At 49.1% G+C, this 17,056-nt stretch overlaps 1 protein-coding gene across 1 annotated transcript in view; it reads left to right on the forward strand.

The window, feature by feature from the left end:
• The window catches only part of CLEC16A (C-type lectin domain containing 16A), a 145,709-nt gene that overhangs the window by 24,100 nt on the left and 104,553 nt on the right, over positions 1 to 17,056 (forward strand). The window contains exons 6-10 of the mRNA XM_044915263.1: positions 1,247 to 1,252; positions 1,631 to 1,754; positions 4,550 to 4,724; positions 6,409 to 6,462; positions 9,296 to 9,409. Coding sequence (XP_044771198.1) covers positions 1,247 to 1,252; positions 1,631 to 1,754; positions 4,550 to 4,724; positions 6,409 to 6,462; positions 9,296 to 9,409 — 473 coding nt within the window. The remainder of the gene's footprint in view (positions 1 to 1,246; positions 1,253 to 1,630; positions 1,755 to 4,549; positions 4,725 to 6,408; positions 6,463 to 9,295; positions 9,410 to 17,056) is intronic.

Genomic DNA, 17,056 nt, shown 5'->3' on the forward strand with positions numbered 1-17,056 from the left:
GACAGCTGGGGTTGCATGTCTCATGAAAGACTCGTAGTCATGGAACATTTAACAGGCCCCTTGTGTGAAGTTTTGTGCCACTTCTCTCGCGAGCACTCAGTTCTGTATGTTGAAGTCTCCGTACAGACACACGGTAGTAGTAACGTCCGAAGAAAGGCACGTGTGGGACTCCAAGCAGCCATGTGATACTTAGATAAAGCGGAGTTGTCTTTTGAATGTTATATTTACATTTTTGTGTTTCAGGCTGTAAACTGTACTTAAGTACAGCCTGGGGTTATGGGATCTTTGAATAATGTATAGAAGCATTTGATGTCACAAACGGCAGGGGGCAGCATTGTATTCTCAACTGACTGCAAAGCCCAACAAATTTGCCTTTTGTCAAGATGTACTTAATGCCCAAAACGTCGCCTCTGGGAGAAAGCCCTTCCACGGGTTCCTGCCCCCCTTGGCATAAAGTCTGGCTGGACACAAGTTTCCTCGCCTGGAACTGCCCCCCTGAGGGCACATCTTCTCTGCCTGACACTGGGATTATTCGCCCTGGAGTCACCACACTGGAGCTGGGACTCCATATTCTCAAGGACTAAAGGGCTTTGACCTTCACGAGTTTTGAGTTATGTTATTACTTGAGATGACCCCTAATTGGGGGTGGGAGGAGCTCCTCAGGGACTCACTCCAGCCTCATTGTGGGATTGCTCTAAATTGAAGAGCCTAAGAGCTGGGTGGGTCCCCCCTCCAGGGTCCCAAATGGAGAGTCGGAGAGCTGGATCCAGCCCTCAGACGTGTTTTGATTGGCTTAGGTATTCCTTGAAAAGATACATAGTTGCCAGTATTTAAACACCGGGAGATCTTGGGTCACTCTGTGTTTTTCTGACTTGAAAGTAGAGACTTGGCTGCTCTGGGCCCACAGTCTGGTAGGGCAGTGCTGAGTGGGCACTGAGAAGCAGTGCCTCTCCCTGGGGTTGAGGCCCGGGCTCCCTAGTTCACAGGCTGGGTCTCCCAGCCTCACTCACTGAGTCACCAGCCCACCCAGCAGGCTGCTGAGTTTGTGCCCTGGTCTGAGGCCCAGTTCTGCCGCTCCTGCTCTCTCCTCTCTCTTGTTCTCTTCCAGCCCATATCTTTAGATGCCTCCTGCCCTAGCCCTCTGTCCCTCTGAGCAACTGTCTCACCATCCCAGTTCCTAACCCTGTTAACTGTTGTCTGTTTTTTGCCTTTCCTTCAATGACGATTCCCGTGTTCCTTATTCCAGTGTCATGTAAGTTATTAACTTCTGGTTTTCTGCTTTCTTAACTTATCCTTACATGTAATATACAGGAAACTTGCCTAATAATGGCATGGTTTCCATTGTAGTCAAGCTAAATGCATTGCTGAGAAGTAGGCTTTCTGATTGCACTATTAATGTTTAGCCCAATTAATTCATTTTATTAACTATAAAAATAGCGTAAGAACTGCCTTGATGTGTATGGTTTCATGAATAAGATAACCATTTTTCTAGTATTCCCAGGAAAGACAGAAAAGGTTCAGATTATAGCAGAGAGCTTTTTCATTGTGGGTTTTTTTTTTTTTTAATCGCCCCCAGTTATTTTTGGTAGCTTGACTTTTTTTCTTCTTCTTCTTTTGTGAATTTTCTCAGTGGATAACCAGGCCATGCTGCACTATATCAGAGATAAAACCGCTGTTCCTTACTTCTCCAATTTGGTCTGGTTCATTGGGAGCCACGTGATCGAACTTGATAATTGTGTGCAGACTGATGAGGAGTAAGTGACCGCCTTGCGGGGGGCAGTTGGGGGCGGGTGCTTCCCAGGCAGAGAGAGTAGTTAGGGGAGAATTCCATTTTCATTGAGGGAAAATAAAACACTAGCACGAAACTTCCCCACCTGTGTGTCAGCAGAATGTGGACTTCTATCCTCTGAAAGGTTCCACCCACCTTCCACTTTTTATAACTGGAAAGTTAGAAACAACTCTCATACCTCCTAGAAGGGAAGAGGGTCACTAAAATCAGCGCACCCGTATATGCGGTGCCAGGCAGCTGGTAAGAAGAGTAAGATGATCTGCCACCTGGTGAGCAGATAAACAAAATGGGGCGTTTGCATACAGTGGGATAATACTGGGCAGTAAAAGGAAAGGAAGTGCTCACACATGGCACGCCATGCTTGGACCTTGAGAGCATGATGCTCAGTGAAGGAAGCCAGATGCAGAGGACCACACTCTGTGTGACCCCATTGATACGAAATGCCCAGAACAGGCAGGTCTGGAGAGACTGAGCATGGACTAGTGGTTTCTCAAGATGGAGGAGGGGGTGTGTTGAGGGGAAATGGGATTATAGGGCTGTTTTGGGAGGAGGGGTTAAAAATGTTCTAAAGTGGATCGGGAGGATAGTTGGACAACTCTGCAAATGTACTAACAACCATTAAATTGTACACTTGAAATGGGAGAATTTTATGGTATGGGAATTATATCTCTGTAAATCAGTTAAAAACAAACAAACAAACAAAACAACAGATTAAGATGGTGATTTGGGCCCCAGAATGATGAATACAAGTCCCAGAGCAAGATTCCTCCAAGTCAGTACTATTGATCTTTGGAACTAGGGAATTCTGGGTTCTGGGGGGCCGTCCTGTGCACTGTAGGATGCTTGGCAGCATCCCTGGTCTCCACCCACAAGATGCCAGCAGTGCCCCTTTTCTAGTTGTTTCAACCAAAAACGTCCCCAGACATTGCCAGATGTCTCCTTTGAGGCAAAATCGCCATCTCTGGAGAACTACTGCCCCAGAGTGACAAGCCTAGCGGAGCCCTGGAGAGAGGCTCACCTAGGCGGGCTCGGGACGATAAGGGGATCCAGGAAGGAGGTCTCTTGGGGGACAGGGCTCAAGCCATAGAATATAAGCCCCAATACTGGGAAAGAAGTGGGGATAGGCGGGTGGCAGATCCGACAGGGCATTTGGAAAACCAGGACCTTTATGGAGATGGATAGTTATGGATGTGACACATAATGTGGCACTTGATTCCAGAAAAGACGAAAAGTTATTCCAGGACGGAAGTGGACGACTCATCCTCTGTGTGGCCCTACGGTGAATGGTCCTGATGATGTCAACACCACTTGTTGATGACCTGAGGGGGAGGGGCGGAGGGAACGATAAGGGTTCCGTCATACCAGGAGGTCATTACACGATATCTAAAATGGCTCAAAATAGATGACCTTGAAGATTTTCTAGAGGTGTGGGGAGAACTATCCACAGAAACAACTCGAAAGTTAAAACCTGCCTTCTCTGGAGAGACTGGGCCAGAGCTGCTGTATTTTATCATCAGCTTATCAATACCCTTTAACTTTTAAACCCATCTGCATATATTTTTTTAAACTAAAGGTTTAAAAAGTGAAGTGTGTTAACTGTCTTGCTGAAGAAAAATTCCCACAGTATCTTATTAAATGGGAGAAAAGGTTGCAAAACATAGTAAATAAATGTTCTAAGTCTCGGCTGGATGGTGGGCCCATAGGTACTCCTCATACTGTTAGCCTTTACAACATGTATTTGCTGTGTATATTCGTTAAATAGCTTATTAGAGTACAATAAGAATTATTAATAATTATGTGAAAGAAACATCAATCCTATTTTTACTTTTTTTTTTTTTAAGGCACGTATGGTTAGATGGATAGATACATAATACTTGCATTTAGATGTGATTATAAAGGGACATAGAAATGGGAATAGGAAAACAGACTGTAGGGTCGCAAGTCCCAAAATGTTATTGCTTAGTGGTTGGACTACAGGAGACCTTGATGTCTTTTGCTTTTTCTTCTTCAATTTCCCGTCTTCTGAAATGACCATCTATTACTTGAGTAATAATTGTAATACAAACAAAATGTCTTACCACAGCTACATTGCTCCTTGCAACAGATACCACTTTGGGGGTAGTGAAAGTGTACCACTAGCTGTTTTTGGGGTTCAGTCCTTGGCAAGTGTAGGACTGATGACCCATGGGGCCCAAGCAGCAGGCTTGTTGCTTTACTGGAAGGAGACAGAGACCTCTGGGCCTGGGGTCGAGTGTCACCTCCTTGCGCTGTGCCCCCCATATGGTCAGGGCCAGGGAGTTGGATGTGGTTGCTGAGGACTGCTTTTCTTTTTGGAACTCCTCTGGAGCATTTTAATTAGCAAGGATTTATTGCTCCATTAATACTCCTTATCTTGGGAGGCGGGGGATCTTGCCACATTGACTAGCGGCTACTCTTGTGGAATGGCTTGCTAAGGGAGCTGGATTTTGCTTTATTTACCCATTTTGTTTTGGGCTGTGGTGGTGGGGGTGGGGGAGTTGTAGTGAGGCCCCCAGAGGGTGGGGGGTACCCCAGGAGTCCCCTACAATGGATTGCGGTACACCTGCCCATTTTCCCTTTGTGTATGCCAGCAGTAGGGCCAGTATAAGTGTCCCTTGAGCCTGTTTGTTGTGTGAATATTTGTTGTATGAATGAAACATTCCATCTGACCCAAGTCCTAGGCCAAGGCCCAAAGGCTCTGTGCTTTGGCTTCCAGGCTAAGGCTGTCCTTTTTCTTGGCAGACACCGGAATCGGGGGAAACTGAGTGACCTGGTGGCCGAGCACCTGGACCACCTGCACTATCTCAATGACATCCTGATCATCAACTGTGAGTTCCTCAACGATGTGCTCACAGACCATCTGCTCAACAGGCTCTTCCTGCCCCTCTACGTGTACTCACTGGAGAACCAGGACAAGGTGGGTTTGGGGGCCTGGGCCCACCATGCCTGCGGGCTGAAGGCAGTCTTCAGAAGGGGGAAGAACAGTCCCCTTGAAGAGGACCAAGCTTTGCAAGGGACCAGGGCTTCGAGCCTGAGAGAGATGCCTTTCAAAAGCACACTGGTTTTCTTTTCCTTTCTTTTATTTCCTGGGGGAGGAGGGGTAGGTGGAGAGAGGAAAGGCTGAGAGGGAGTGTGTGTGTGTGTGTTGGGGGGGCAGCTATAAAAGTGAATGGGAAAAGAACAGGACACCAGAAGGAAACAGGAAACCTCTATGAATTTAGGTTTTTGGTTTCTGTGCATCCTACTCTTGAGGTATTCTCATTCCTGGTAACTTTTTCTTTTTCTTTTTTTTTTTTTTAAAGATTTTATTTATTTATTTGACAGAGAGAGACACAGCGAGAGAGGGAACACAAGCAGGGGGAGTGGGAGAGGGAGAAGCAGGCTCCCCGCAGAGCAGGGAGCCCGATGTGGGACTCAATCCCAGGACCCTGGGATCATGACCTGAGCTGAAGGCAGTCGCTTAACCAACTGAGCCACCCAGGCGCCCCTGGTAACTTTTTCTGATAGTCGCCAGAGTGACTTGATTTGCAGAAGATCCAGTCAGCTACAGAACTTGCACAGAATGAATGGGAAGGGTTGGAGCGCACTTCGGAAAAGATCCCAGAGCAGTGACTGTCCACAGTTAGGCTCAGAATCCTGTGTGGGTATTGAAATGCACGTCCTCGGGGGCCCACTCTCCATCTCAGATTCTGGCTCCGTGGATCTGTAGTGGACCTGCGGTCTGCATCTTTAACCTGTCCCCCAGGTGGCTTTGAGCTGGCTGTTCTCAGATCCTATCATGAGAATTTCTGCCCAGTCCTTCCCAGAGTTAAGGGGCAGAGACCTCAGCAGGAGGCAGGATGGAGCCAGTTGGTTACTGTGCAGGGGCTCTAGCCTCTGCGGATGTGCCCCAGGGGGTTGTAGCTTTCTTTTTGGAGATGGAACATGGAGATTCTTTCTAAAAACCAGTAAATAGAAGAAAATTGCAGCCGTAACTAGATCTACCAGAGGCAGCTCTGGGAGGCAGAGAAAGCATGGGACTTGGAGTTTTCAGACCTGGGTTCAAATTCTGCTTCTTCCCTTTCCTCACTCTGTGGTCTTGGCCAAGGCAGCTAACCTACCTGAACCAAAGCAGGGTCTTGAAGATCCTCACAGGGTTGATGTAGGATGGAGCACATTGAAGTTCAGTACAAACGAGGGACTTTTCCAAGGCCAGAGTGCCCCAACCCCTCCTTGTCCCATTTCGAAAGCTCTTCCTGAAAAGAGGCCTCTCCTGTGGGGCAGTGGGCTCGGTGCCCAAGCTGGGGGAAATTCACATTCCTGGTAATTTAAGGAGCTATTCTTCTCTTGGACCCAGCTTCTAATCCGTGACTAATGGTGAAGGATTTCTCAGGTGGAAAAACAGAGGCCTGGAGAATAGTATTGGATGGGATTAGATTGTGAATTTATTTTGCAGAGTGGACTTTTAACTAGTACCAGGAAAGAACAGCCTTGGGGGCGTGGGGGACCTGGGGAACAGGCTGCCTCACCTTCAGACAGGTGGCTTTTGGCTTCATGTATTTTGTGCTGCTCACGTGTGTGACCTGGACTTCTCTCTGTCTCTTTCCCCTAACCCTCACTAGGGAGGAGAACGCCCGAAGATCAGCCTGCCGGTTTCTCTCTATCTCCTGTCACAGGTATGGTTCATCATTTGCCCGCTTCCCCAACCACATTTGGGGGTCCTTTGGAGGACCAGGCCACATCGCCCTGTCTTCCTTCTGTGGGATCCCCCATCTTGAAGTAAAACAACAATAAAAGGAAGGGGAGGGTCTCTATTTTTCAGACACAGAGTAGTGGGGCTGGTATCTTGTTCATGGTAGTGGGTAGAAATTGAAAGAAAAATGAGAAGTAAATCAAACCTGGCACTTATGTGCTTGGTTTTTACCATGGGGACTGAGGTTTTCAAACAACCAAGGAGTGTTCTAAATACTCTGGAAATGTGGACGACATGGGTCCTATTCACGGCATTTTGAAATAAGCCCCAAACTGCAGGACCCACTGTGTGTGTGTATGTCCCTGCAGCAGCCTTGGTTTAACAAACTTCGACTAATGAGGCTATTTTTAAAGACTTTTGTCGTGGTTGTAGTTCCCAGATCACCTTCTGAAAGGTATCTTGTAGGAGCCTCCATTCCCAGATTTGTGTCTTGAGCCAGTTTGTCTGCCTCCCCCTCCTTAAACAAGTGTGTTTCCTTCTCGTAATTATGTAATATTTACAAGAAGGGAAAAACTCCATGGTGACCCAGTTACATAACTTTAAAAATATTTTTTATTACAAGCAGTCCAGACTTTCAGTCCATCTCATTAGACTGTCAAGTAGTCAAACGTTTGACCAGAGTTCTGTTCCCACTTCTGCAGTGGCGCAGGTATTTATTGGCTTTGCCGAGAGAACCAAGGCCTTCTGCCCTTGGTCCCTGGGCCATTTGGAGATTGAGGCAGGGCTGAGAAGAATTGCAGCCCCGGCCTCCCCTGGTGGCTAAGCCAGTCGGGGTCCACACGCGGCCTGCTCCTTGCTCCCCCCTCAGAGTCTTGTCCTGGGGGCTTTGTTTGCCCGGAGCTCTGCACCAGTTCCCACTCCTTCTGAATGCCCCTCTGTGCAATGGAGCTCCGTGCAAACCCCAGCCTCTCCTGGCACCCTTTTCTGCCACCTCATTACAAATCTGCCCGAGCCTCCTGCTTGGGATTCTGGGAGTCTGGCAGGACCTGAGCAGCCAGATGCTCAGCCACAGGAATCCCGTGGAAAGCACTCCCAGGACCCTGTAGCTGTTGGAGCATTGCATGGGCAGAGTCTCCTCTCAGGAGCGTGGGGTCAGGCCACGCCCTTTCTCTGAGAACCCCTTTGCTCCTGTTTTCTTAGAGAAGGACTAGCAGCTCAAGCACCAAATAACTTGTCTCAGTATCTCACAAAAAGCATAGCATGCGATTTGGCATCCTCAGCTGGAGCCACAGGGGCCCATCCTCCCCTGCGTTGTCAATTAGCTTTTTCATATTGATGCCCAAAATGTGTGAAAACCTCGAATCAGGTAGAAATCTCGTATCTTTTGTTCCTCCGTCAAAGCACCCTTACAAATTATGTAATGAGCACAGCTATAAAACCTAAGAAAATTCACGTTAACGATGCTAATTTAGTGTGACCGGGGATGCTGTCATTCTAGAAATCTCCCTCTTACTCCCGTCCCCCATGCACCAGGTGCCATTGCCCAGATGCAGGAGTATTTCAGTGTCTGGCTCAGCTTCTTCCTCTTCTTTTTTTTTTTTTTTTTAATAATGTTTATGTTTTTAATAAATTTTTTAAGTTAAAAAGTTCAAACAGGTGAAAACCAAGTTTCCTTTCTACTTTTGCATTGCCTGATTTCTGTCCCCAGAGACAAGTATAGTTACAGGGTTTTCCTGCGCCCTTCCAGAGACGTTGCCTGCAGAGGGTTCTTAACTGGGGGTGATTTTGCCCCCGCCCCCCCCGCCGGGGTGTTTGGCAACATCGGGGGACATGTTTTTTTTGGTAGGGGCCAGAGAGGCTGCCAAAAACCCCCAAATGCACAGCCCCCCCCCCCCCCGCAATAAGGAATTATGGCCGCATAATAGCACCAGGGTTTAGAAATCCTGTTCCATGTGTATGTAAGCAAATGCAAATGTGCACACACACCCTTTTTTCTGTATAAATGGTGGGTATGTCCCAAGCTGTGCTACACCACTGGCATCGTCTTTATATTTTAAAACAAAGTAGCAGGTGTGTCTGAGCCAGCTTTGCAGAGGCAGCTTTGAACACCCTGATTCCCAAAGCTGTTCTTTTGAGCACTGGGCAACAGGGTGGGGTAGCAGGGCCATCCCAGACGGCGCAGCGCCTTCTGATTTTGCATGCTAGCACAACTAGGCCCGACTCTGGCTCGTGTGGCCTTCCTTCCCCGCAGCGTCCACACCTCCCATCGCTGCCATGAAATCTTGGTGTGCTGAAACCCACCGCAGGGGTCAGAGCTCATTCCAGCGATGGAATCTCTGGGTAGCCGACCCTCTGCCAAGTCCTTGATTGGAACAAGACTCGCCGGCCCCTTCTTCCCGTCTAACTGAAATGCTGGGCCTGTGCCTTCCAGTCTTAGTATAATCAAATTTGACGCTAAAATGCCTGTGGAGAGGAAGGAGTGTGCTGGTTTGGCTGCTGCTTTCCCACGTTGTTCCACATCAGCCGGATTTGGCTTCCCCCAGCCATGAGGGACAGTCTTGCTTTAATGCACTTCCTTCCGCTGGGGAGCAGCCAGCCAAATAGGCAACAGTCTGAATGAAGGAGGGGCCGACCCTGGATGGAGAGCGGCATCACTGGCTTCTCCTAAATGGGACCCATTCTTTGGATTTTGCTTCATGGGGAATGCTGCTCAACACAGGGCCTAAGTAGCCCAACCTAGTTGTTTCTGATCCAGAAAGGGAGAGGTGGAGAGATTGCAGCCTTTAATGCAAATCCGATGTCTTCTTTCTCACCAGGTCTTCCTAATTATACATCACGCACCCCTGGTGAACTCGTTAGCTGAAGTCATTCTGAATGGTGATCTTTCTGAGATGTACGCTAAGACCGAACAGGATGTTCAAAGAAGTTGTGTAAGTCATTAGTGTTGGGACTGTTCCTAGACCTTGATAAGAAGCCGCTGCTCAGTTTGCTCATGTGTGTGTTTCTCTAAAACCAGAAACCGCAACATTCTGCCTCTACGGCAATGATGATGTGTAAGCTGGTCTGGGATTCAAGGAACCTAATCAGAGTCTTGAAATGTGTACTCAGGAAAACCTGGGTTGGGTACTGAGTGGATCTGATTGATTGTATGTTATTGAACAGGAAATTGTACTGCTCTGGGCCCCAGGTTATGTATCTGTGAGACACTGTTACTGGGACGGAATGAGAGAATACTTATCTAAGGCACAAATACCTACAGAGGCTGGACAGAGAACATCTATGCATGATGTGGACCCCCATGAGAGAGTAGTAGGGAAGGGTGGGGACTGTGGCAAATTGGAGAGCATATGCATCCTTTGTCAGTTCTGCAGGAATATGGATGCAGTAGTTCCTGGTTTCCTCATATTTCCAGAGAAGCTGGAAATCTGCATTTGGATGCAAACACTCCCGAGTTTTAAACGATCACCCAGCTGTGGCCTAAACAGAGCACATCTGCGGTTTGTGCATGTTTGTGCATTTTGCACTCTGCTAAGGGAAGACTCCCGAGACTGGTGTTACGATTTCTTCCCAGGTTTTCCCAGCTTGGCCCCTGTGTCTCTTGCCTGTCTTCCCTCCTACCATCCTGCTCCTGTGTCCTGAACTCCAGGCTTCCGTGGTACCGGTCCAGCTTGCTTTTTCCCCAGCATGCCCTGTGTTTCTGCCTTTGTCCCTGTGACTTTACCGTACCTGCACCCTGGAAGGCCCTTGCCCCAGGTTCCCTCTGCTTGCAGCAGCTTTAAGCAGCTCTGGCGGGCACCTTGTCTCCTCGTATCTGTTGCAGCTTGGGCTTGGCATATGTATCTGAGATAAGCACAGTGTTTCACACAGAGGCTGTTTGGGGAGCACTCTGTCTCTGCAACCGGTTTCTCAGGCAATAGGCACAAAGGTAACAGGGCTAGGTTTGCCCTTGGGCAGTCGACTCTGTTGCCATACCTGAGCTAGCAGGTGGGTGGAGTGTGATCCTGTAGTGCGAAAGGCCAGGACCGCCCGGAATGCAGTGACAGGAGTCCCTGCCCTGCTGGTTTTTCTGGTGTATGGCGGCTTGGCTGGGCCATTTGGCTGTTGAAGGGAGTCATAGAGCCTCTGAAAAGGTTCCCAGAAACTTTCTGGCCTTGTTGGTGGTGGCATTAGTTCAGCTGAGTTGAATGGGGCCCTTTCATGGCCTCTGTCTGGCCTATCCCTTCTTTGATTCATTCAACAAGTGTTTATTAAGCCCTTTCTTTAGATCAGGCACTGTGTTAGCTCTGCAGATATACAAAATCCTAAATAGTCTGTCTTGTTGGAGCTTTATAGTCCAGTAGGAGAGACTATGTTGATCAAATAGACAAACAAATGTACTATCGCAAGTCTTAGAAGTGCTCTAAAGGGAAGGAGTAGCTTTTGGCGAGAGGATGTAACCTAGAGGCGACAGGGTGACGAATACTGAACCGGGAAGGACTCCCCTCGGGGCCCGTGCCAGGACACCGTAGATGAGCACACGTGGAACTGACTTTGTGTTTATGGAGCTGGAGACATTTCTCTGCAACTTTCTTAAACTCCGTCTTGCTGACTGAATGCAAGCAGTGGTGTACTGACTCCACAGAACCCATGGGGCCTTCCGGTCCGAGCTGCTGAGGCCTGCCAGCTCCCTTCACGCACATTGTTTCACCCCATTTAGAAAACAGGGAGAGCAGGTCCAACTCCGGAGGGCTGTTGGTGAGGATGGGAGGGAAATATATCGAAAGTGTCCATCAGGTACCTGAGGGGTCCAGTCCAGCCCTCAGAGCTGTTTGGTTTGGTCTTCAAAGTATTTAAAAGAAAATTTTATGGATGACCAACTTGAACATTTAGGAAGTTCCACATAAAACTCCAGATTTCGGGATTGCGTTGAACAGTCAGCAGGTCTGGTCCCCATTATACACATGTTTCCGAGCAGCAAGCTTCTCCGAGGCGGCCCCCGCCATCAGATGGGGCATGTGTTTGCCATCGGATGTGCTCCCTCCCCACGAAGCCTCTACAGACCCGTACGGCATTTACGTTAATAGCAAGCTGGGATGTGCTGAGACCCTTTGGACTTTCTTTGGTCGCTGCTCAGGCTTTGTCCCAGAAGGTCTTCCTGTAAGACATTCAGTGCCAAAGTTTGACTTGGTATTCCGAGAGATGAACGCAGAGATCTTTGGGGTGCTGGGGTTTGCAGATTTTTTCATTGCGATTGATAGGCATGCAGTTGTGAGAAATAATCATACCCCTTGCCCTGGTCATCCTCCAGTGGTTACATCTTACAAAACTCTAGTACAGTGTCACAGCAGGATACTGGCCTCAACGCTTGGGGTTTGCAATTTGAGCAAAAGCAAATTGCACAAAGTTCCTGGCGACCGCTCAGCTTGGGATACCCACTTTGGTCGAACCCTGTAATGAGAGGGAGCATTAGGAGATCTGTTCTTTCTCCTGCTGGCCTCCTTTTGGGATGAAGTTCCTGCCTCCGTTGTGATAGACACACAACTGCTCGTTGTAGTGGACGCCTAAACCAAAAATGAGATTGTTTTGAGTGTGGAAGGAATTGCCAGCCCAAGTGAAAGTGTCAGCTTTCTGCTTCCGGGTATCGCCTTTCCCCGGGTGCAGAATCGAACTTTGTTGTGTTCGGATGACTGCACTTGAAACTTGGGCAGAGTGGAGGTGAACCCCATTTATGACTTGCTTGACAGTAGTCCTGGTCAGATTCACCTTCCTTCCCTCTGAGCAAGAATGGTCTCCTATTGTTTCCTGCCTAACTCGGATGTGGTTTGATCATGCTTGTTTTAAGTTTCTTGATCTTTTTTAACCTACTTTCTCCTTCCCGTAATTTGTAGATAAGTTACTGGTATTGCTTCATTTTTACCAGCAGACCTTTCACAAAACCAAACCAAAATTGAAGAGAGAGAAGCAGAGGGAAGAGCAGAGTTATTTGGAAAGTCTGTAATTTAGGGTTAAATTTAAAACACATCAGCATGGTTAGGTAAATGTCTAATTGAAATTCATCTGTGCATTAAAATCATATGGTTCCTGCTAAGGGCCAGTTCTTGCTATAATTCTAATGCAGAACAGATCCTGTTTCTTGTTGAGGGAAATAGAGTAAGAGAACACTAATCCTGAAATTGCTAACGTCTCGTTATTTTTTGCAACATGAACATATAGATGACATTATGGGATAGGCATCGTTACCTACAGGTGCTTTTTTTTTTTTTTTTAAGGGTCTGTTTTCATCCTCCGCTTCTGTGGAATAGTTTCCTTTGTTTTGCATTCATTCAGTCCGTTTCCGCAGCAGAGACGCAGTGGTGCATAGTAAAGACGTGACCCCTGGCCTCTTTGGATTTCCCATGCCCCGTTAGTGGAGGGGGCCTCGTCCGAGAGACGCTGACGTTACCTGTGCCATCTTGGGTTTGCCAGAGATGCTCAGGGGCACTCACTGCAGGAATGAGCAACTCGAAGCGTGAACTGGGGGTCGGGTCACAAGGGCTCTTGTGATGTTCTTAGTGACTTTCAAAACAGAAATAACTTCAGAGCCTGACTCTCACGTGCCACCTTCTTTTTGCTCCGTGGCAGGCTTTGGGGGAGGAGTGTTAGGGCGGATTGCTTTTGGTCCTGTTCTGCGTCCCACCTACGGGACAGTCTAGTGGAGTGGACTCTGGAGTCAGGCTGCTCAGGGCCCCCAAATCCTGGCTCCTGGTCTCACTAGGTATGTCCCAGGGCAAGTTAGTCCACTCCCCAGGCCTCCGTTTCCTCTCTTCTCCAATTAGAATAATGGGCATGGGTCTGCAGAGAGGATTACATGCAGGGTAAAGTGCTTCTCCTAAAGCTTAGTGCACATATCGTTACAATGATCTTAGTTTCTGAAGCCACACAACAACCCCCGAGTCCCCTACGTGGGACCTTCCTTCTTGGGATGATTAAGGTAGAGGCATGCTGAGAGCACCCCTTAGGGAGATGCCTTATGACTAGAGGCACTGAGGGCCGGGTGTTAGCAACAACGATGACAATTACAGCACTAATTGTTAAGTGTTGCCTTTTCTTGGCAGTGGGCTGAGCTCTGTGCATTTCTGGCCCTGCAACTTAGCCAGCCCCAGATTCGATCTCTGGAAAGTGCAAAGGCTTAACCAGCTTAGGTGTGTTCCTGCAGTTGGCTGGCTGTGAATTCAGAATGGGGACTGAGAATCCTGGGTGCAGAATAGGCTCGTTTGTCCCCAAACGAGGATGTCGACCACCCCTCTGTAGGCACCAGTTCAGCCAGTTGGAATGGTCTCCAGATGATTCTGGGAGGATCCCAAAGAGTGCGTGAGTACACACCTAAAATGTTGGCAGCCAGTTCTCTGCATGACACCCATCTTTCCTGGGAGCTGGGTCTGCTGCTAGCAGAGCACTCATCAGGTCGTAGCATGTGGAGCTGGCAGCTGAGAACCTAGCAGCCTGACTCCTCTGCTTCCATGCTTGCAGAAGCAGAGCACTAGTCATTGGCTTGGGTCCCCTGGTCACTGCTGCAGGGCTGTCATTGCAAACCAGGCTTGAATCAGACGGCAGCCGAGCCTCCTGCGCAGTGAATGCATCACGCAGAGTAGACCCCTTTGCAGCCCGAATGACAGTTACCCTGAATCTCTCAGTGACCCTGACCTTACTTGAGATCCCTGGCTAATCAATGCGGCTTCTGAAGCACACATGTTCTTCTTCCTGAAAGTGGTAAGAGGCTTCTGGGAGAGGGCTGATGGTGCACACCGAAGGGAAAAATAGACCACTATAAATCAAGGGCCTTAATTTGGCACAGATACAAACATTCCCACAAAAGAATTCGAGCTCATTGTGTATTCTCCCTTTCTTGCGGGGCCATTGTGGTCTCTCCCGTAATCCCTGAATGGAATGGTAGCTCCCGTCACCACTGTCGCCTGCAGAACTAGTGAGTGCAGAGGTGCTGATTCACGCGTAAGAGGATGTGACAGAATCAAAGAGAATCCAGAGTGCGGCACCTTCCACTTACCAAGTAGGGTGCTGTTGTGGATGAGAGACCTCTTAGAAACAGTCACCTCTTCCTTTCTCCTATGCAGGTGGGGCTGGACAATGGACGGAAGTCCCATAGCGTGGAGGCTCACTGGGGGATAGCCTTTAGCCAGGACTGCGGGAGATTGCACCTGAGGACCAAGGAGGCCGGACCTGGTTCAGTGGGCCCGAGAAGGGCCAGGGGTTCTTGGAATGGCCATATATTGGAAGAGCCAACAGGGCAAAGCAGCGTGGGCAAGGTGGGGGTGAGGTGGGGGTGGAGAAGATTCGTGGATTGGACCCTAGATGGCTTTTCTGCACTTGCTGGGCAGCATGACACAGACCGGGCTGGGGTGTCCCCAAGGCTGGAGACTGCTTGCCCCCTGGTGTGAGGTATTATCTTCCCCTCCGTCCCCCCCTCCCAGTGTTGAATGGAGGGAATGACAGACTAGGGACTGTCCCTAGTCTGCATTGAGCCATTGGTCAATTCTTCCAGGTTTCTGTGAAAAGTTGGAAAATCGGTGGGGACAGAAAAATGAGGCACCCACTTCTTTCGGCGTCTCTGTCCAGGGACTTGGTTAGTTTTTATCAGCCGCCTGGCCCCTGTGGGCATTTGAGTTTTTTAACGAGACTGGGTTTCTTGAAGCCGGGTCAGCATTACTTATTCATCTATTTAACAAATAATTATTGGACAGGTACCACACACTGTTCTAGGCACCATAGTGCAGCAGGGAACAAAACAAAGACCCCAGACCTCCCAGAGCTTCTAGGAGCTTCAGAGAGAGAGGAGCAATGAAATTATTAGTAAACATTGTAGTGTGTTAAACGCGATTAGTGCTTTAGAAAAGCAACAGTAGTAAAGCAGGGAAGGGAGAGGGGGCAGCGCTAAGAGGCTTGAGTGGGGTGCAGTTCTCCATAGAGTGGCCAGGGTGTAGGGCTCATTAGGAAGATGACAATTGAGCATAGATGTGAAGGAAGTGAGCGAGTGAGTCATGTAGATTTCTGCAGGAAGAGCACTTTGGCCAGAAAGAACAGTCAGTGCAAAGGCCCTGAGGCAGGAATGTGCCTAGTGTGTCAGAGGAACAGGAAGGAGCAGCTCGGCAGGGCAGAGTGTAGTAGGGTGAGGTCAGGGAGGGAACAAGCCTCTGAGGCATGTGGTGCTTTGGAAGCCATTGGGAGGTTCTGGAGCTTAGATCTGGAGGAATGGGAACATCGTAACCTTTGTGTCCCGGGTGTTTAGCATGGCTCTTGCAGTAAACATCAGTTGTCTTGAAATAACAAATCTCCATGAGGGAATTGAGAGCCTTGTGTGTAACGAGCCAGAGAGATCCAGTCTTGGCCCGTGCTGGAATCCTCCAGCCAGGAAACTTGGTTTTGCTCAGCTGAGGTGCTTTGTTTGACGGGAGGCTGGGGGGCTGTGCACAGTTGAGAAAAGAGCCACTCCGTTCACTTCCCTCCTTGAAGCTCCAGCGGTTTAATGACTATGGGCCAGGAGGGGAGTGGTGTGAATCAACTCACTGCCCAACTGAAGACCACAAGCGAGGCGGGTGGGCATAACTCAAATCCCAGGAGACAGTCGGTGGGGTTTCCCCAGTGAGTTCAGAGTTCCTGGCTGTCCTGAGATTGAGTGCCCACTGACCACTTGCTGTGATGCTCATAACCTTACCCCAGGGGACCCTGCTGGAAACCTCCAGCTTCATGAACAGAGAGAAGGGAAAAGAACGCTACAGGGCTTTATTGGCTCACACGGTATTGCCCTGGTCCCACTACCATGATGGGTCATTCCCCAGTAAAAGCAGCGCCCCTTTCTTCAGCACTTCCTGTGTGCCAGGCTGGCTGGCTTGCTCACCCCTCTTTCCCCTCCCACATGTGTTTCTGGAGCACCCACACGTTCCAGGCAGGTGCTGTGCTGGCCTTGGGATACAGGATGAACGAGACAGACGAGGTCCCTGTCCTGACATTCTGGTAGGCGGAAACAGACAGTAAATAAGCATGTCAATGCAGATTGAAGATTTGGATCTGGGAAGAAACAGAAACCAGCTTTGGGAGATGAAGGTGAGGGAAGACCTCTTGGAGGAGGTGGCCTTGTTGGATTGGAGGACTGAAGGATGAAGAGCTGAGTTGGGGGTCATGAGGGCAGAGGGCGGGTTGTGATGGGCAAGGCGTGGAAAATGGTGAATCAGAGACCTTGGTGGGGATGAGCTGGCTGGCTAGGATCAGAACAAGGGCCGCTATGCAAGAAATACTGGGTCAGTGGGAGAGGGAGCGTTTCTCATCTTGTTCGTCTCCTTTGACCTCTCCTTCTAGGCTCCTGATAACCCAGAGAGTGTGGTGGTATTATTGTCACATTCTGTGCATGAGCTAGCTGACACCCCCAGAGCTTGGGTGATCATCCTGTCCTCCCCCAGCACCAGGGGATTGCAGGCATCCAGCCCCAGACCCCCCATGCTGCTTCTGTTTTGTGCCCTCCGTCACTGTCTGCAGTGACAGTCACTCCCAGTTGAGCATGACATGTGGGCTTCTGGGCCAAATGTTTGGGGTAACGGGGAGTTCCT

This window comes from Neomonachus schauinslandi, chromosome 5 (assembly GCF_002201575.2).
Source record: "Neomonachus schauinslandi chromosome 5, ASM220157v2, whole genome shotgun sequence".
Classification (NCBI taxonomy): Eukaryota; Metazoa; Chordata; class Mammalia; order Carnivora; family Phocidae; genus Neomonachus; species Neomonachus schauinslandi.